General features: G+C 41.5%; 1 protein-coding gene across 1 annotated transcript; it reads right to left on the bottom strand.

The window, feature by feature from the left end:
- Window positions 1–236: 236 nt before the first annotated feature.
- On the bottom strand, window positions 237–13,457 carry LOC138897192 (uncharacterized). Its single transcript, XM_070183152.1, has 3 exons — window positions 13,215–13,457; window positions 561–1,043; window positions 237–440 (listed from the first exon to the last, which is right to left on the bottom strand). Exons 1-3 carry the CDS (start codon window positions 13,455–13,457, stop codon window positions 237–239), a joined length of 930 nt encoding a protein of 309 aa, XP_070039253.1.
- Window positions 13,458–21,624: the final 8,167 nt, after the last annotated feature.

The following is a 21,624-nucleotide window of genomic DNA, read 5'->3' as shown; positions in this document are numbered from 1 at the left end:
ATAGATCAAGCAATCCGAAATCTCGAACATATTATTGAGCTCGGGGACTCGCCCTTGCGTGTCTAAAAAACCTAAGGGTTTGTTTTAAGTTCGAGCTAGTGTTCACTCGATTACAGAGGCTGCAACAACAAAATTTTCACAAGGCAAAAGCACAAAACATATTTGAACATAAAACTGATAAAAAAAGGTTATGTACAAGAGGCCGATCAAGGTCTTACAAAAAGAGAAACTAAGACCTAACTACGACCGGTTTCGACCTCTTCTCCAGGAGCAACTTCTCCTTCAGGCCCCTCATCGGATCCGCCTCGACTGCCTTCTTCATCATCGTCTTCGTCATCGAAGGAGGCAAGCTGCCTGGCTTCAGCTTCAAGCACCTTGGCTTGGGCTATCTCCTCGGAGAGGTCAAAACCTTGAGCATGGATTTCCTCGTGGGTTTCCCTCTAGGATTGAAACTTTACCGAGTCAATGATCCATCGCTTTCGGTTAGAAGCCTCCCTTCGCTGCATTTGAGCAGCCTCAGCATCAGCCCGGTACATGGAAATTGACTTGTCCGCCATGACCTTTGTCTTCTCGATCTCCGCCTTGGCCTCAACAAGCCCTGTTTCAAGATCCTCGATCCTCTTGGCTTGGGCTAGACTTTTCTCTTTGATTCCCCGAAGTTGAACCTCGGCCGATGACAGTCTGGCCAAGGTAGTTTCTTTTTTCGCAGCCAGGCGGTCCATATTCTCCTTCCACCGATCACAATCGGCCTTGACCTGATCGACTTCTCCCTGAAGCAGCTTGATCCTTTCAACCCTTTGCTGCAGTTGAGATAGTAAAGTATTAGCCTCTACAGTTGGGTCAAGTCCATACTCCATCAAAAGGATGGTTACCTGCTTATCTAGCTCGGCCTCTTCCTCACGAGCCTTGTCCAAATCTGCTTGAAGGTCCTTTATAGTTTCGTCCTTTTGGCCACAAAGAAGCTTCAGAGCGTTCCTCTCCTCCGAGACCTTTTGGATCTTGGTTTCAAACTGGCTAAGGTCAGCTCGAAACTTGGCGAAAACCTGTACAAAAAAAGGAAAACACAAGTCAGATTTAGAGAAAAAAGAGTAAAGAAAATAAGTGCAGTAACTGATTCTTACCCGAGATAAGAGACGTTGCCCTGCCTGGTGTAGTTGCAGATGGCCGAGAAACGATCTAGACCTCTGATGATTCGGGATCCTCACCCGATTTTGTTTTGGAAGCCTCCTCGACACGAGGCTTGATTTTAGCAGCCGTCGTCGGGTCAGAAGATTTGGTGACCTCGATTTTCTAGGTCGGACTGTCAGTGCCGAGGTATTTTTCTTTTCTTCCTCTTCTTCGTCTCTCAGTTTTTGGACTGAGTCCATCGTGAGAGCGATTACTTTCCTCCTCACCCTTCAAGGTTTGGGCTTGAGGTCCTCGGACTGCGAGGCACTGCTTCTTGTCTTTCCCCGGCTTCGGAACCGGGGACTTGGTTTCTTCCTCGCCACTCGAGGGCCTCAAAATGGCATCCTTGGTCAGGCCAGCATGAAATAAAATTAGTGATGAATGAAGTACAAAAAGTGTTTCAGAACATGAAAAAGGAGATCCTTACCGTGGTTCTTGGCCTCCCATCTGCCCCTTGCCAAATCACGCCATGCGCGTTTGGCATAAGTGGAAGTTGAGGCTAACTTCCGAACCCAATCTTTGAGGTCAGGCACCACTTGAGGAATCCAAGGAATAGCTGCATGCCGAAAGGGGATATTAGGCGAAGTCGAAGAAGGTACGAAAAACAAAGTTTAAAAGATCACTTAGAGTCGAAGTTCCACTCCTTAGGGAACAACATCTTCTCCTTCCGGATAATGTTGAGGGTCCTCACCCATATAAAATGGCTCATCCAACCCCGATCCTTGTCATCGTCGATGCTCGAGAAAAAGGCCTTCGTTGCCCAGTGTTGGAGCCTGATTAGTCCTCGATAGAATCGAGCCCGGTACAACCGCATAAGGTGATTTAAAGTAAACTCCAGCCCCTTGGCCGTGCTAGAAAAGAAGCGCAACATGATTACTATGTGCCATAGAGAAGGGTGGATTTGGCCGAGGGTGACCTGATATCTTTTACAGAGATCAATAATCACTAGGTCGAGGTGACCCAATGTGAAGGAGTAAGTGTAAACACTTAGGAAACCTTCCACATAAGCGGTGATGCTCTCTTCGGGAGAAGGAATTTGCACCACGACCTCGGGACCCCAGTTGTAGTCCCTCTTCATGGCCTCGAGGTGGATCTTCATTATCAAGCACATGTACATCGACACATGCTCGCATCGGCCTGGGATCGACGAAGGGTTTTCGACCTTGAAGTCGGATTTTAGAGTACACGGGCCGGGAACGTACTCGTGGGGAAGCGGCTCCACCGGCGCCTTGTCACCGGATGGCCGGGAAGAGGAGCAACAAGATTTCTCCTTTTGCGGTACGGTCTTTGAGGCTTTTGCCATTGGTATAAGTAAATAAGGGCGAAGGAAGATGAAAAATTGGTGGTTTTGGTGCTAACGAAGGTAGCTCTACTGACGACAAAAAGGAGGAGACGAAAAGAGTGAGAAGACTTAGAGGTTTGATTAGAGCAAAAGTAAAGTTTGATTCAATGAAAGAGCATGTATTTATAGGCTCACGGCGATGGTTCGGTGGCGCTAGTGGCCGACCGCTAACTGACAGGAATTAATGATTTGGGAAACTGAACCGATGGGATGTTTCGGTCACATCCATCGCTTACGTCATGAGGACGACGTCATAATTGAGGTTTCAGAAAGTTGAGGCTCAAGCCGTTTCTTATCATTTTATTCTAAGAAACGCGGGGACTATCTGTATACGGTCGAAATCGGGTATGTCCGATTTCATAGGTACGAGGAGCTGCCTCGAGAGTAAGCTCGCTATAAACCAGGCTCGAGCTTAATGGTAGAGTATGGAGCATGAAGATCGAAGTACTCGCTGAAGATCAAGACCGAGCATAATAACGGAATGGCGAGATATTAGCAACCGATCGAAGATCTCGACGGAAATCTCGGAACAGATCGAATCAAGCGGTTATTGACACCAATCATAAGATTTGTTTCCGTTATTAGAATTGTAACTTATTTAGGATTCCTCTACTATATAAAGAGGGACCCCATTCATTTGTAATGAGGATTTGGACTGATAAGAAAATACACAAACGCTGCTCTCTATTTCACTTACTATCCATTACTGTTCATCATTGTTTATTTTTTGTTCTTTACTATTCTTGTTACCCAACCTCGAGACCATCTTGAATCGAGGTCGAAAGCACTGCTAGAACACTGGTTTGATTTATTTTACTATTCAGATTATCTATTCAATTCCTTGTTTATCAATTGGTATTGGATTAAATCACGTATCTTAAAACCACTAAATAAGTTTAATTGGTACTCAAATTTTAGGGTAGACTATAGTATTATAGGATAATAATATGGTTAGAAATCCTTTATTTTTTGTTTAACCTAATCGTTATTTGGACTTCGGAAAAAAGTTTCTTTATCAATATACTATTTGTTCTACACAATTATTCCAAATCTTTCCTGATACCTCCCAAGGAAAATCTCGTATTTAGATCCCAAATTAACGGGTTAGTATGGGCTTATCCATGCAGACCGAATTTTCTAACGACGTTCTGAACCCAGCTCACGTACCACTTTAATGGGCGAACAGCCCAACCCTCGGAATATAGTACAGTCCCAGGTGGTAATTAAAAAGCCTCCACGAGGTGCCAAACTTTCCCTTCGATGTGAGCTCTCTCTCCGGAACCAAAAGTTAAAATTTTGATAGATAGAAATCCCGCAAAAACTTTGTTCGATGAATGGGCCAGTAGGTGCGGAGCTACATTAGAGTGTGCGGGTTTGGACGAACCTAGTGACTTTTCCCTGAATCCTATATTTGTGCTGAAATATTCGCTTTATGTATATAGATAAATCATGTCGAACCTAGTAACAAAAAGGGTTTGGGTTCAATGGCAAAGGTTTTGGGTTCTAGGGAAAATGCCTAGGTTCGATTTTCTTTTACGTTTTCTTTTGAAAAAAAAAAACCTAACTAACTAACTAAGAGATAAAACAAACAAAGTTCCAAAAGTCAAAAAGAAACATTGAAGTTCCAAACTTTCGGTTTTTTACTTTTTCTTCTTTCTTTTATTTTTTTAAAAAAACCTAACTAACTAAGAAATAAAAACTAGTTTTAGGTCATGGTCTTATCTTAAAATTTAGAACCCATACACTTTAAATCCTAACTTCGCCTCTGTGGGTCAGACCAGGTCATTTGAGGTAAATTCGAAATTGTTCGAATTGTGTATCATCAATTACTAACATTAATAAGCGACCCAAAGCAGGAACGACGTTCCGCAGAATATATGACTCATGCTCCTTTAGGTTCTTTAAGTTTCATGGGTGGTATAGCTACCGAGATCAATGCAGTCTATTATATATCTCCTAGAAGTTGGTTAGCTAAAATTCTCTCAATTCCCTGGCGATTGCACCAAAAAAATAGAATTTAACTTTCTAAAAACCATTTTGGGCTTTGGATTGATTCAAAAATGACTTTTTTGATAATTGAATACATAATGCTTAAAGCACCTCGACCCACGACCGTTAGGTCCTGAGTTCAAGTCACGCTAGAGGGGAAGTGCGAAAATACTATAGATCCTCCTAATTTAGGAGGGGTTTAAAAACAAAATACATAATGATTAGTTGTTCAACTTGCACATTCACTTAGGTAGGTATAATGTAAATGAAAGTAACTTTGACTTTATCATTGTTATGATTATAAAGGATGTTCTTAGTCTATGTTCTATTGTGACGTTTCAATTAATTTGTCTTGATCAAATTTCTTGTTGTGGACATTTATATCGCTTTTGAAAATATAACATATAATTATCAGTGTAAAAAAATACATTATACAAATACAAGCCATGAACAAAATTCTTATTGTGAACATTGATAATGCTTTTGAAAATATAATATACAGTAATCTATGTGAGACAACATGTTATACAAAATACAAGCCAAGACTATGAATGCACATGATCGAAAGTATCCGTATTTGTCACTATATTTGTCATTTGCGTGAAGAAAAAAAAAGGAAAAAATAATTAAATCCTCCCATCAGCTAGTGTGTGATGTTATCCAACCGTTTTTCCAACTTATGTAAGCTTTTCGCTTTAAATTTTTATTAATATTTAGGAGCAATTCAACTATTACATAAAATACTTATCGAGTTTCAAAAAGAATATGAAAAAAATTAATTACAATATTGATAAAATCCCAATATGAATATTTTGAGTAGCATAGAGCTTTGATAAACTACATTTTATTACCAAGTATTCTTTAAAATTAAAAAGAATTTTTAAGAAAACATTTCATATATTTTGTGCGTGGGAAGGTTAATAGAGAAAAAAAGAAATAAGTTTTTATATCCCTTTGCTTCCCCCCCCCCCCCCCCCCTTCCATCGATCTTCTTTTACTTTCTCTTTCCATTTCTTAATCCCTCTCATTTCTCAATCAATCTAAAAAGCCTCTATTATCGACTACCTCTCTATTCTCTATGTTTTATTTTTTATTTTCTTTTTCTCCCTCTGTTACTTCCTTTATTAGTTACTTTTTCTCTTTCTCCCATAGTTACTCCAAAAAAATCAAAAACTTTGCTATCTTCTTAATGATTATAAATTTTTATTGTTTCCTCTTCATTTTCTTCAAAATATACAATAATTTTCCTTTTATGTCAACATTTTGGTCACTCAATCATATAAATAGAGAAAGATAACTCCAGAAGATAGAGAAGTTTCAAATTGGAGAATAGTCATGGTTTACATATAAAAAAATTCAGACAAAAACATTTAAGATAACAAAAATTTATTTTATATAATTCGTTCCAAAAGAAGGACGAACAATAATTTCATGAGAGCTTTTACATGAGTAATAGATTCGCTTTGTTTTCCTGGGAGCAATACCATTTGACAACCACGAAACAAAGTTTTTATATTTTTGTTTATATTTAAATTCTTGAAAAATTATAATAGTCGCAAGGTCTTTGTGGGATAAAAAGACCTAGAAGTGAAAGTTCAAAAAGAAAAAAAAAAGCGTATGAAAACCAATAGAAAAAAATAGAGTCAGAAAACTCAACTAAAGAGATACAACCAATTAATTTGTAGAAAGGAAGGAGATAGTTATTAACTCCTATACTATAACTCTTTGGTATCCTCATCTGCTATAATTTTTCATTGTACTCGCGGCTTTACATTTGTCATCACCCCAGTTTCTTTCCGTAAGATATCGTGACGGCACCTAGTGTTTATGACTAGGTAAGCTTAACACTTACTGAATTAATAGAAGAAATCAACCATCAAACGAAAAATATGAGATAAAAACCTTATACACAAATTTCAATTCTCAAAACCGGTAGTACAAGTCATAATCTCTACTGAGTTTTCTCCAAAATCTCTAAATACAACTATTTCGAAATAGAGATAAACAGTGCAAGTACAATAACAGAAGGTGACTCCGAGGCCTGTGAACACAAAATCAGGTTTACCTTGAATCTCCACAGCAAGATCCGTACAACTAGCTAGCGATCGACTGACTCCGAATTACCTGGATGTCACGACCCAATTTCACCTAGAAGTCGTGATGGCGCCCAACATCACAGCTAGACCAGCCAACTAGTGAATTAAACATATAATTATTCTTTTAAAATTTTTTCGAGTAATTAAACTTTTCTTATTTGCAATAATTAAGAAAAATATGAAAGATCTGATTAAATAAAAACCAAAAAAATAACTAAATCCACAATTCTACTAGTGTGTGAGCCAAGACCTGGTATTTTAATTAAATAAAAGATGCAATTATCACAAGTAATTCTTGATTTGAGTCCTAAACTATCCGGACCTAGCATAATTAGTAGCTACGCACGGACTCTCGTCACCTCGTGCGCACGTAGTCCCCACAATTAACAACAATTATTAATTAAAATTACCTATGGGGTAAATTCCCTCTTACAAGGTTAGACAAGAGACTTACCTTGTCTCAAGGTCCACTTCCCGATCACAATGTCGCGTTAAAATCTCAATTCGATGCCGAAAAATTCGAAACTATCCAAAAGTTATATAAAATAATTAATACATGCTCCATAATTCGAAATTAGACTGCTAAATAAATTATCCAACCCAAAATAGTAAAATTCCTAAAGTTCACCACGGGCCCACGTGTCCGGATTCCGGAAATTTTCGGAAGAAAACGTTACCCATAATCTCAAGAACTCAGATATACAATTTTCATCTAATTCCATAACCATATTCGTGGTTAACATCTCATTTTTTGTCAAAACCTAGGTTTTTCATCTAAACCCTTAATTTTCATGATTTACAGGTTATAATATACCCCTAATATATGTATTTAACTCAAAGTGTGTAGAATTAACTTACCTTCAAGTTACATTCTGTCAGGTACAGTGAACCCCTTCTTCGCGAACGCGGTCAGTGCCTCACGTTCGTGAAGGCAATATTTCACAGCCTTAAAATTGACCCTTAGAGAATGCTACAGGGGTCTCGTGAGCGCGTAGGGAAAATCCACGCCGGTCGTAGTCCTCTTTCGCGAATGCGCGTCGACCATAGCGAACCCATAGGCCAAAACTCCCCGGCTTCGCGAACGCGTCACCCTCCATGCGAACGCGAAGGGTAAATGCCCAGATCCTATTTTTCTTCTTCGCGAACGCGAGGGTCCTTCTGCGTTCGCGGAGAAGGAAACCAAAACTAGAATTTCTGGTTTTTTCAACTTAGCTCCGGGTGGTTCAAAACTCACCCGAGCCCCTTGGGACCCCGTTCAAATGCACCAATAAGTCTGTAAATATAACACGGACTTGCTCGAACTCTCGAAATACGTGAATCATTAATGAAACTAAGAATCGCACCCCAAAACCATATTGAATCAAGATATGAGCTTCAAGTTTCTAAATTCCTCCAAATGCGCCGAATCTTACTTATACTACCCGGACTGATACCAAAAATTTGCGTGCAAGTCTTAAATCACCATACAGAACTATTTCCAGGCTCAGAATTTTAAACGGACCTCGATTACTCCAAAACCTACTCCGAACCAAATTTAAAGAACCTTGAACCTTTAAATAACTGATTTTCACTATTAAGCGCCGAAATGCCTCCGAGTTATCCAAAACTTGATTCGAACATACGACCAAGTCCAAAATCATCATACGAACCTATTGGAATTGTCAAATCCCAATTCCGGGGTTGTTTTCTCAAAATATTGACCGAAGTCAAACTTGGCCCTTTTAAAGCCAAATTAAGGAACTAAGTGTTCCGATTTCAACCCGAATACTTCCAAATCCCGAACCAACCATCCCCGCAAGTGATAAATTAGTACAAGCACATACGGGTAGTTTTATTTAGGGGAACGGGGTTCTAAAAGTTAAAATGACCGGTTGGGTCATTACATTCTCCACCTCTTAAACAAACGTTCGTCCTCGAATGGGTTTAGAATTATACCTGGAGTGCTGAATAAGTGTGGATATCTGCTCCTCATGTCTTCATCGGCCTCCCAAGTCGCTTCCTCAACTGGTTGGCCCCTCCACTGTACTTTTACCTCAGAAATCTTCTTGGACCTCAACTGGCAAACCTGTCTATCAACAATGGCAACTGGTTCCTCTTCATAAACTAAGCTCTTATCTAGCTAAACTGTGCTGAAGTCTAACACATGTGATAGGTCGGCATGATTCCTCCGGAGCATAGATACATGAAAAATCGGATGAACTCCCGATAGACTGGGAGCCAAAGCAAGCTCGTAAGCAGCCTCCCAAACTCGTCTCAACACCTCAAATGGGCTTATAAACCTTGGGCTCAACTTGCCCCTTTTCCCAAATCTCATGATTCCATTCATCGGTGAAACCTTCAAGAGAACTTTTACACCCACCATAAATGAAAAATCACGTGCTTTCTGATCTGCATAACTCTTCTATCTTGACTCTGTTGTACGAAGTTGCTCCTGAATCAACTTTGCCTTTTCCAAGGCATCCTTCACCAAGTTAGTGCCATATAACTTAGCCTCACCGGGCTCAAACCATCCGATGGGTGAACGACATCGCCGATCATATAAAGCCTCAAATGGAGCTATCTCGATGCTGGATTGGTAACTGTTGTTATAAGCAAACCCGGCCAAAGGCAAGAAACGATCCCACTGACCTCAAAAGTCAATCACACATGCCCTGAGCATATCCACCAAAATATGAACTGTCCGCTCCGACTGCCCGTCGGTCTGTGGGTGAAAGGCTGTGCTAAGCTCTACACGGGTCCCCAAGTCACTCTGTATTGCTCTCCAGAAATATGAAGTAAACTGAGGGCCTCTATCTAATATGATGAAAATTGGCACACCGTGAAACCGAACTATATCTTGACTATAAATCTAAGCCAACCTCTCTGAAGTTTACATAGTCACAACCGGAATGAAGTGTGCCGACTTGGTCAACCTGCCGACAATGACCCAAACTGTATCAAACTTACGCAAGGTCCGCGACAACCCAACTACATAGTCCATAGTAATGCATTCCCATTTCCACTCCGGTATAGTCATCTGCTGAAGTAGGCCACCTGGCCTATGGTGCTCATATTTAACTTGCTAGCAATTTAGACACCTAGCTACATACTCCACTATGTCCTTTTTCATCCGCCGCCACCAATAATGCTGCCTCAGGTCATGATACATCTTCGTAACACCTGGATGAATAGAATACCGAGAACTGTGTGCCTCCTCTAGGATCTTTTTCCTTAGTCCATCCACAGCTGGGACACATAGACGATCCTGGAGTCACAAAACACCATCCGTGCCAATAGTAACTTCCTTGTCACCACCCCGTAGTACCGTTTCTCGAAGAAATAATAAGTGTGGATCATCAAACCGGCGAGCCTTGATCTGCTCAAATAGTGAAGACTGGGCCACAACACATGCAAGAACTCGGTTGGCTGTGAAATATCTAATCTCACGAGTCTGTTAGCCAATGACTAAATATCCAAAGCTAATGGCCTCTCCTCTAATGAAATGAAAGCCAAACTACCCATACTCTCTGCCTTTCTACTCAAGGCGTCTGGAACTACATTTGCTTTGCCCGGATGATACAGGATAGTAACATCATAATCTTTCAGTAACTCAAGCCATCTACGCTGCCTCAAATTTAGATCCCTCTGCTTGAGCAAATGCTGTAAACTGCGATGATCAGTGTAGACTTCACAAGACACCCCATAAAGATAATGCCTCCAAATCTTAAGAGCGTGAACAATAGCAGCTAACTCCAAATCATGTACCGAGTAATTCTTTTCGTGAGGCTTCAGCTGACGTGAAGTATATGCAATAACTCACCCTTCCTCCATCAATACACAACCCAAACCAATGCGTGAAGCGTCACAATACACTGTATACATCCCCAAACCGTAAGGCAACACTAACACTAGTGCTGTAGTTAATGCTGTCTTGAGCTTCTGAAAGCTCACCTGCCAATCATCGGACAATCGGAACAGAGTACCCTTCTGGGTTAATTTGGTCAAATACGCTGCAATAGATGAAAAGCCCTCCACGAACCGACGATAATAACCTGTTAAACCTAGGAAACTCCTAATCTCAGTCGCCGAAGTGGGACGATGCCAGTTCTGAACTGCCTCAATCTTTTGGGGATTAACTTTAATGCCTTCGCCCGATACTATATGCCCCAAGAATACTACATAATTTAGCTAAAACTCACATTTGGAGAAATTAGCATATAGCTTTTGTTCCCGCAACGTCTGAAGCACCACTCTCATGTGCTACTCGTGATCCTCCTTATTGCGCGAGTAGACCAAAATATCATCAATGAAGAGAATAACAAACTAATCAATATATGGCCTGAATACCCTATTCATCAAATCCATAAATGCCGACGGGGCGTTAGTTAAACTGAAAGACATCACCAGAAACTCGTAATGATCATATCTAGCCCGGAAAGCAGTCTTCGGGACATCTGAATCCCGAATCTTCAACTGATGGTACCCCGACCTCAAGTCGGTCTTAGAGAACACCCTAGAACCATGCAACTGGTCAAATAGATCATCAATACGTGATAGCGGGTACTTGTTCTTAATGGTAACTTTGTTCAATTGTTGATAATCAATACATATTCGCATACTTCCATCCTTTTTCTTCACAAATAGTACCGGTGCACCCCAAGGCGATACACTCGGTTTGAAAAAACCTTTGGCTAGTAACTCCTCAATCTGTTCTTTCAACTCCTTCAATTTTTTTGGAGCCATGCGATACGGTGGGATAGATATCGGTTGGTTATCTGGAGCCAAGTCAATACAGAAATTGATATCACGATCTGGTGGCATGCCTGGAAGATCTGAAGGAAATACATCGGAGAACTCCTGGACTACAGGCACTGAATCAATAGTCGGAGTCTCTGCAGTAGTGTCCCGAACATAAGTTATATAAGCCAAACAACCCTTTTCGACCATGTGTCAAGCTTTTAGAAAGGAAATAACCTGATTGGATGCGCTGACAGACAAACCCTTCCACTCCAACCTAGGTAACTCCGGTATCGCCAAAGTGACAGTCTTAGCATGGCAATCTAGGATGACATGATATGGGGATAGCCAGTCCATGCCCAGGATGATCTCAAAGTCGGTCATATCAAGCAGCAAAAGGTCTGCTCTAGTTTCATAACCACAGAATGTAACAATACAGGACCGATAGATCTGATTCACAACAACGGAAATCACCCACTGGAGTGGACACATAAACAAGAGTGCTTAAGGACTCACGAGACACACCCAGAAAATGAGCAAATAGAGATGACACATTGGAATATGTAGACCCTGGATCAAATAATATGGAAGCATCTTTGCCGCAAACAGAAATAATAGTTGTGATCACGACATCTAAGGCCTCTGCATCTGGTCTGGCCAAAAAAGCATAGAACCGAGCTGGAGCACCAACTGGCTGGCCTCCGTGTGGCTGGCCTCCACCTCTAGGGCGACCCCTACCCACCCGCCCTCCACCTCTAGGTGGCCGGACGGATGGTGGAGCAACTGGTGCGGTAATCATAGGCTGCTGACCCTGCTGCACTGGTCTACCCTGAAGCCTGGGGCAAAATCTCCGCACGTCACTGAAATCCCCGCACTCGAAATAACCTCTCGGTGCGATGGGCTGCTGACCTGAATTCTGGCCCTGGTGACCTGAATACCCACTAGAAGAACCCTGAATAGCTGGTGGGCGGTACGAACTCTCTAGCATAGTGCTGAAATAAGGTCGCACAGGAGCACCTCGATGAGGCATTGGTGCTGGATATGGGGGCATGCTGGACTGTCCTCTCACGAACTGACCTCTACCCCCAGACGGAGCACCTATGAACTCTCCAGTATATCTAAACCGTTTATATCTCATAACCTGCTCTCGGCTACGCTAGCGCACACCCTCAATCCTCTGGGCTATCTCAACAACCAACTCATAAGAAGTCCCCATCTCAACCTCCTGGGCCATAGTGGCCTGAATACCAGTATGCAAACCTGCAAAAAACCTTTGTACTCTCTCTGCATCAGTAGGGAGTATCATAAGTGCACGGCAAGATAACTCAGATAACCTCGCCTCATAATCGGTCATTGACATCTAACCCTGCTGGAGCTGCTCAAACTGAAATCGTAACTCTTCCCTCTAGGAGGGTGGAATATACCTATCTAGGAAAATACGGGCAAAACTATCCCAAGTCATGGGAGGAGAATCTGTTGGTCTGCCTAGAAGATAGGACTGCTACCACCGACGGGCCCTGCCCTCCAACTAAAAGGTAGCAAAGTCTACCCCATGGGACTCCAATATCCTCAGGTTGTGCAGTCTGTCCCTGCACCGATCAACGAAGTCCTAGGGATCCTCATGTCGCTCACCCCCAAAGACATGAGGATGTAGCCTGGTCCATCTATCCAATAGCTTTTGCGGCTCACTGGCCGTAACTGGTCTAGGCTCAGGTGTAGCTGCTGCCACTGGTTGGGCTCCACCCATGGGTAGTGCACCCTGAGTCTGATATACAACAGCTACCTGCCCATGAGCCTATACGGTATGGGTCTGTGCTCCCCCGCCCGCCTGAGATATGGCTGGGTCTGCCGAAAATAAATTGTCCTGTCATAGTGTCCATGAATCGCAGCATATGGCCCATGACCTCCTGAAATCCTGGTGCGGATGTAAAATCCATCTGAGCTGGCTCAGCTGTGGGCAGCTCACCCTGCTCCTCGATAATAAGATCCTCTACTGGATCCACTGGTGGCATAACTGGAATAACTCTGGGACGTCCTCGTTCCCTACCACGGGCTAGAGCCCTCCTTTGGCCTCTGCCTTGGCCTCTAACAACTGGGAGAGCAGCTCTTCCCTGGTCAGGAGCCTCATTAGAGCGCGTTCTCACCATCTGTGAGAGAATAAGAGAAAGATATTTAGTATTACATTAATTGCACGATGGGAGATGAGGAAAGCTAGTTTCCTAACAACCTATAGCCTCTAGAAGATAAGTACAGACGTCTCTGTACCAATCCGCAAGACTCTATTAGACATGCTCATAACTTGTGAGGCCTATGTGAACCTAGTGCTTTGATACCATGACCGAATTTCACATATAGGTCGTGATGGCGCCCAACATCACAGCTAGGCCAGCCAACTAGTGAATTTAACATATAATTATTCTTTTAAATTTTTTTTGAGTAATTAAACTCTTCTTACTTGCAATATTTAAGAAACATATGAAAAATCTGATTAAATAAAAACCAAAAAATAATTAAATCCACAATTCTACTAGTGTGTGAGCCAAGACCTAGTGTCATAAGTGTATGAGTATCTAGTAGATTATACAAAACTTCTAAATACTGTCTGAAATAAAATAGACAGAATATAAATACAAGAAGAGGCACTAGTTGCTTCAGAACGGCTCAGAAAGGAAGTTCACCACTAAGCCTCTAGATAACGTGGGTACGTGCCGGTAGGTCCACCTATAACCTGTCTCAGGTCCTGCACAAAAAGTACAGCAAGCGTAGCATGAGTACGTAAACAACGTGTACCCAGTAAGTATCAAGCCTAATCTCGAAGAACTGTGACGAGAGGTCGACCTTGATACTCATTATGGGTCAATAATATTAAAAATAGAAACATTTAAATAAACATGATTTATGTGAACAACAATATTTTTCTTAACAAGCGAAAATAATTAATTCCTTAAATTTAAATAATTTTCAATTTATCAATTAGCTTTACATGCTGAAATAAAATATCCAGGTATTGTCTAATTATTATTATTTGGCATGATTTCTGTCGAGGTCGTTCGGCCCGATCCAGAGTGTCTTTTACACTGCCGAGGGACGTTCGTCATGATCTATAGATGCATCTATACTGCCGAGGTGTTCGGCCCGCTCCAAAAGAAAGGAGGACATTTTCTTATGAACCTCCGAAATGAGAAGTCATTATTATAAGACTAACATATAAGGATGTACAATATCTATTAACAGTCGAATAATTTGTATAAAAATTCAAGTATACGAAACTTCAGTCTCTTACTATTTCTTCAAATAATTCACAATATAATTCCGGTATTTTAATTAAATAAAAGATGCAATTATCATAAGTAATTCATGATTTGAGTCCTAAACTACCCGGACATAGCATAATTAGTAGCTACGCACGGACTCTCGTCACCTCGTGCGTACGTAGCCCTCACAATTAACAACAATTATTAATTAAAATCACCTATGGGGTAAATTTCCTCTTACAAGGTTAGATAAGAGACTGACCTTGTCTCAAGGTCAACTTCCCGATCACAATGTCGCGTTAAAATATCAATTCGATGCCGAAAAATCCGAAACTATCCAAAAGTTATATAAAATAATTAATACACGCTCAATAATTCAAAATTAGACTGTTAAATAAATTACCAACCCCAAAATGGTAAAATTCCTAAACTTCACCCCGGGTCCACGTGCCCGGATTCCAAAAATTTTAGGAGGAAAACGTTACCTATAATCTCAAGAACTCAAATATATAATTTTCATCCAATTCCATAACCATTTTCGTGGTTAACATCTCCATTTTTGTCAAAACCTAGGTTTTTCATCTAAACCCTTGATTTCCATGATTTACAGGTTATAATCTACCCATAATCTATGTATTTAACTCAAAGTGTGTAGAATTAACTTACCTTCAAGTTGCTAGTTGAAATCCCCTCTCAAAAAGCTCTAAAATCGCCCAAGAATGGAAGAAATGGGGTAAAATGGTGAAATCCCGTTTTTAAGACATTCTGTCCAGTGCAGTGAACCCCTTCTTCGCGAACGTGGTCAGCTCCTCGCGTTCGCGAAGGCAAAATTTCACATCCTTGAAATTTACCCTTCGCGAACGCGACAGGAGTCTCGCGAACGCGAAGGCTTACTAGCCTGCCCTTCACGAACGCATAGGGAAAATCCACACCGGTCCCAGTCCTCTTTCGTGAACGCATGTCGACCATCGCGAACGCGTAGGCCAAAACTCTCGGGCTTTGCAAACGCGTCACCCCCCACGCGAACCTGAAGGGCAAATGCCGAGCTCTTATTTTCCTTCTTCATGAACGCGAGAGTCCTTTCGCGTTCGCAAAGAAGGAAACCAGAGCTGGAATTTCTGGTTTTTCCAACTTAGCTCCGGGTGGTTCAAAATTCACCCAACCCCCCCCCCGGGACCATATCCAAATGCACCAACAAGTCGGTAAATATAATACGGACTTGCTCGAACTCTCAAAATACGTGAATCAACAACGAAACTAAGAATCGCACCCCAAAACCGAATTGGATCAAAATATGAACTTCAAGTTTCTAAATTCCTTTGAACTCGTCAAATCATACTTATACTACCCGGAATGACACAAAATTTTTCATGCAAGTCTTAAATCAGCATACGGAACTATTCCCAGGTTTGAAATTTCAAACGGACTTCAATTATTCCAAAACCTACTCCAAACCAAATTTAAAGAACCATGAACCTTTAAATAACTGGTTTTCACTATTAAGCGTCGAAATGCTCCCGGGTTGTCCAAAACCCGATTCGAATATACGCTCAAGTCCAAAATCATCATATGAACCTATTGGAACCGTCAAATCCCGATTCTGGGGTCATTTTTTCAAAATATTGACCGAAGTCAAACTTGGCCCTTTTAAAGCCAAATTAAGGAACTAAGTGTTCCGATTTTAACCCGAACAATTCCAAATTAAGCCAAACGGGGTTCTAAAAGTGAAAATGACTGGTTGAGTCACTAAATTAAATCTGCATAAAAATGTACAGAAGTGTAGTATGAATACACCACAGCGGTACCCAATAAGTATCAAGACTAACTTCAGTTGAGTCGTGACGAGGGACAGTAAGGACACCTACTGGACTAGATAACTTGAACAAGTATAGGTATTGGACTAACAGAGTATGATATCTCTACTGTAATGACTCGACCGGTCATTTTGAGCTCTAGCGCATCGTTCAGGTATTTGAGGCATTGATTAGCTTCACTTCATGTATTATGACTTGTACGTATGGTCGAAATTGAATTTTGGGAAGTTCGGAGTTGATTTAGAAAGAAAATTCTAATTTCAGAAGCTGTAAGTTGGAAAAATTGACTAAGGTTTGACTTTTGAGTAAATGACTTTGGAATCAGGATTTGAAAGGTTCCAATAGGTTCGTATGATGATTTCAGACTTAGATGTATGTTCGGGTCGAGTATCGGGTGGTCCGGAAGCATTTCGGTGCCTATTATGGAAGGTTGGCATTTTGAAAGTTTAAGAAGTTCTTAAGTTTGTTTTGAAATGAATTTTGGTGTTTTCGATGTCCGTTTGGGATTTCGAGCCTTGGAATAGGTTTGCTTTGTGATCGTCGATTCATAGTTTCGATGTTGTTGGGCGTGATTTGAGGCCTCGACTAAGTTCGTAATATGTTTTGGGATGCATTGGTATATTTAGTTAAGGTCCCGGGGGACTCGCGTGGATTCCGGATGGTTAACGGATCAAATTTTGGACTTAAGAAAAAGCTGGAGAATTTTGGTTGCTGGTGCAACCGCTTCTGCAGAAGCTTCACCGTATAAGCGACCTCGTAGAAGCGAGGCAGTGAACCGCAGAAGTGGCTGGGAGTGAGCTGGGCAAAGGTCACAGGTGCGAAGAAATTCCCGCACCTGCGTGATCGCACATGCAACCACTGAAGCGTAGAAGCGGATTTTGCTAGGGAAGGCTGGGACCGCAGATGCAGTCGAGTTGGGGATTGTTATGAATTGATTAATTATAAGCATTGGAGTAAATTTTGATTGAGTTGTACATTGTTTGCCTGATTTCGATTCGTTTGGCTTGAATTGAAGAGTTAGAGAGGCGTTGGAGCAGGTTTTGGAACTTCGGGGCGAGGTAAATCTCCTGTCTAACTTTCTGAGGGGGAAACTACCCCTAGGTGATATTTACTGTTATGTGCAACTAGTTGTGGGTGCTACGTACGCACGAGGTGATGAGAGTCCGTACGTAGCTAAAACGTGTTTATGTCCGGGTAGACTTAGGGCCTTATCATGTAATATTTGAATTATTTGAACTCATTCTGCTGGCTTAGTTAATTGAAGTTATAATTGAAATTGATTCAGAAATAAATATATATATACTAGGCCGAGCCATATCACATTGAGTTGTGGGCGAGTTATTTGAGAAACAGTAAAGATTATATTCACTTTGTGCTCCTGTACTGTATTGTAAGCACGTGTTTCGTAATTCAGTAACTTCCTTCCTTTCTTGTGGAGAGGGACGAATTCCTCGGCAGTATAATAGATGCATCTATGGTTCGTGTCGCTCGACCCTCGGCAGTGTACACATTATTCTGGATCGGGCCGAACGACCTCAGCAGAATCGTGCATTATATTGCTAGTAGTCCGAATATTCACTAGATAATCTTTCCACTGATGCCCGACATTGTATATGGTATTCCTTATTTATTTTATATTGGCACTTGATATTTTCTGAGCGGTTAAGGTAGAATACAAGATCGAGAAATTCATACTTTAAAAGAAATATTTGAAAGATTATGTAGTTTACAAATTCACCCCACTATTGCTGCGCACTTCATATCTGTTATGAATTATTATATTATTTTATTGGACCTCTAGTAAGTGTCGATGTCGACCCCTCTTCACTACTTCTACGGGGTTAGAGTAGATACTTACTAGGTACGCATTGATTTACGTACTCATGCTGCACTTCTACACTACATGTGTATGATCTCACAGGTTCATTTGGTGATTATCTTGGCGCGTGGGCGCACCTGTTGAGGAGACTTTATGTGAGCTGTATTTCAGGCTACGCATCACAGTCCACTGAGTCTCCATTGTACTATTTACTTTATCTTGTATTATTAACATTCTGGACAGATGTTGTATTATTATTTTACTCCTTAGAAAATGCTCATGCACTTGTGACACCAGGTTTTGGGGGTTATACTAGTTGATGCTCATGGTTTTGTACATTATTAACGCCTCTCAATTCTTGTATAAACTACAAAAGTTGTACGCTCACGTGGACTTAGAAGTGTAAATCTCTTTTCTTATTGAAATCTATGATTTCGGGAGTAATAAAATGAGTAATTAAACTGATAAATCACCGTTGGCTTTCCTGACGGCGGCGTTAGGTGCCATCACGACCTATAGTGGATTTTGGGTTATAATGTCTTGGTATCAGAGCTCTAGGTTGACTTGGGTCTCACGAGTCATGAGCAGGTCTAGTAGAGTCTTGCGGATCGGTATGGAGACGTCTCTACTTATCTTCGAGAGGCTGCAGGGCTGTTAGGAGTACTTCCCTTCTTGATTCCTCTTCGTGCGATTTGATTCCTTTAAGGCTTTTGCCTTTGTTTCCTTCCTACTCAATCTTATACGACGTGAAATGCTTGTTATCAATTGGGCATCGAGGAGTTGTAGTGGTACTGCTGATGTGGTGCAATATGTTTTTCCCTATGTGTTCGGACATGCTATTATCGTCGCCTTACGGAAGGATGTTCTGTCGTTTCGGCTCAGTATCTGTATTCCGTATGGTTTTGAGGTTATGCGTAGGTTTCTACGATGTCCATGCATTGTTATCACACAATGTTGGCGTAATGGTTTAGAGGTTTGACATTCTGTTCCAGCGGAGGAAGGGCAATTAGACTATGGATGTTAAGACCTTGGTTGATGGAGTAACGAGACTTGATATTTTCGAACGTGGTGGAATTCTCATTTTGTGATGTGGTGTCGTCGTCCTTGTTTGAACACATTAAGGTTCGCCGGTATTATGGTCTTCTTCAATATGCTTTCAGGGTAGGGGTTGTGAAATGGTGCCTGAGAAGCAGTTGTCAGAGATAGCGGAGTGCAGCGGTTTCAGAACTAAATTGGTATTTCTAATGTTGATGGCTCGCGAAAGATGATCTTCTAGGAGGTTTAGAGTTGGTAAAAATTTATTAGTTTGGGTGCTACAAGTATGGATTTGATTTGAGGCAACATTTGGGCAGAGTAGTAAATGGATTCTGTGGTAGGATAACCACATGCCTTGAGAAAGGTTTAGGGAGAATTAGGTAATCATGGTGGGAAGTGACTAGGTCCACGGATTTTTATTTAAGATGGAGCCTACTGTACCGAGAAAGATTGAATATGGCCGAGAGGCGTTTGCTTGAAATGAAGAGGGGTGTGAAAACTTGACTATCATTTTGGGATGCAACATGACTTCGAGTTTGGAGTGTATTGACGGACTTTCATTCGATGTCAATGGGGAATGAATAGACTTGTACAACTGGTGGACGAGCGTGGGCACAGGAGGGTTTACTGATTTCATACTAGTTGTACCCAGTGCAGCGCCGTTGGAAGATATCGGCATGGAATTCCAGAGGTAAGAGGTCGAATATGTGATTGTGGCTGATGATTCGGAATGTTCATGAAAAGCTTAACAAAATACTTCGAGAAATTTGGCGGGTTAAAGGTACAAGATCATGGTAATTGAGAAGGAGGAATCGTTGTGGTCTCTACATTATGTGATGGTATGTTAAAGCTTAGTGGGGGAGCCCAACGTCTACGATTGGATCGCGTGGTTGCCTTCTTGTGTGGCTTCTAGTTATCGGTGCATTGGTGGATTATTTATGACTAAGAAAAGGAAATATCAGGGGTAATTCAGTAAAGGATTTGCCGAATGTGTGATATATTTTGCCTTATCGATTCATGCACAGATTTGGGGGGGGGGTCGGAGTTTATGCTTGTGGTAGATGTGATGTATAAGGAAAATAATTCATTCGGTTGCTTCTTTGGGAGTGTTAATGTGCTGACAGCGCACTAGAGTTTAGCTTATATTTGGGACCAAGTCGGAGTGGGAGGCTCTCAACAGTGGTTCTAAGGGGTTCATTATGTGGATAGAGACTGCGATTTTGCAGCAAAGTCTGAAGAATACCTATGGAATTTTCTATGTTATCATCGGGTCTGCGGGGCAGTTTTGGAAAAAAAAAAAAGGGAGAAACAGTTTCAGATTCGTGGAGGGTCTTTCAGTATAGGTATACCAGTTGGAGATGCTATTGTGCGCATGAGGAAGGTATGAGATGGTTCATGGATATTGAGACGACGTGGTCTCGTGAAGTGGGTCACTCGGGAGGAGTGTTGTGAGTTTCGTTATGATTCTTGAATGGAGCTACTATTATTTCTAAGGCAAGTCAAGAGTGAATTGGGAGGAGTTGGTTCGGTTGGTAATGGTTGAATCAACATGATTGTGGAAATGATCAGTTCCTTTGGTGTGTGATGTTATACGCGTGATTTTAGGTTTTACGTGCGGGCTCGACAACCACCATAACTTGATTGATTTGGGAGGCATTTGATTCAAATGGCCTTGTGGTTTAAATTGATTCCAGAAGAGTGATGACGGTTTAGATCACGACTTGAGGTTTGTATTTTCTACAGTTTGGAAATTCGACTGCGTGTCGCTATGGTTCTTCTGAAATGAGTTAAGTGAAAGATTTCTATCAAATGAAGTTTTATTCTACTAGTAGTTCAAGGGGTTATGATGAATTCTTGTATTCTCGCAAAGCGGCATGATAGGTGCAGTGAGCGGCATGGGAATTTGAAAGTTGAGGATCAAGGTTGCCGTTCGATGTTGGCAAGAATGTCACGAGCTCAGGTGAGTCGGGAAGAATTTAGATGTTTATAGTAAGCTGACATTATCCTAGTGTCGCCTGGGAACAGTGTTCTGTGGAAGGATCATTGTGTGTTGATTTGCGGGTTCTTGAATTGCTTTACAGATTAGTCCAGTTGGTGGTATGGAGGTGCAGACTTTGCTAACTGGTGCGGAGGGTCGTGGGAGCATATTCCACGGGGAAATTTGTATATGTGTGGCATGTTAGTCCCTTGATTGTTAAGTATTGGAACCAAGTACGGGGATTTTTGGTACTATCGTTAATGTGAGAGTTTATGCCTGGAAGCGCTCTATTCCTTTGGTTGTGAATGGTGGGAGTTTGGTCCGGAGTGGACGGCTGCTCGTGTATGTCATGAATGGGGCCATTGTGGATCCTTGGAAGGTTATTGGCCAAATATGGGATGATCAGAATTGGCT

Source organism: Nicotiana tomentosiformis, chromosome 8 (assembly GCF_000390325.3).
Source record: "Nicotiana tomentosiformis chromosome 8, ASM39032v3, whole genome shotgun sequence".
NCBI classification, from domain to species: domain Eukaryota; kingdom Viridiplantae; phylum Streptophyta; class Magnoliopsida; order Solanales; family Solanaceae; genus Nicotiana; species Nicotiana tomentosiformis.
This window is presented reverse-complemented; position numbering and strand designations above follow the sequence as displayed.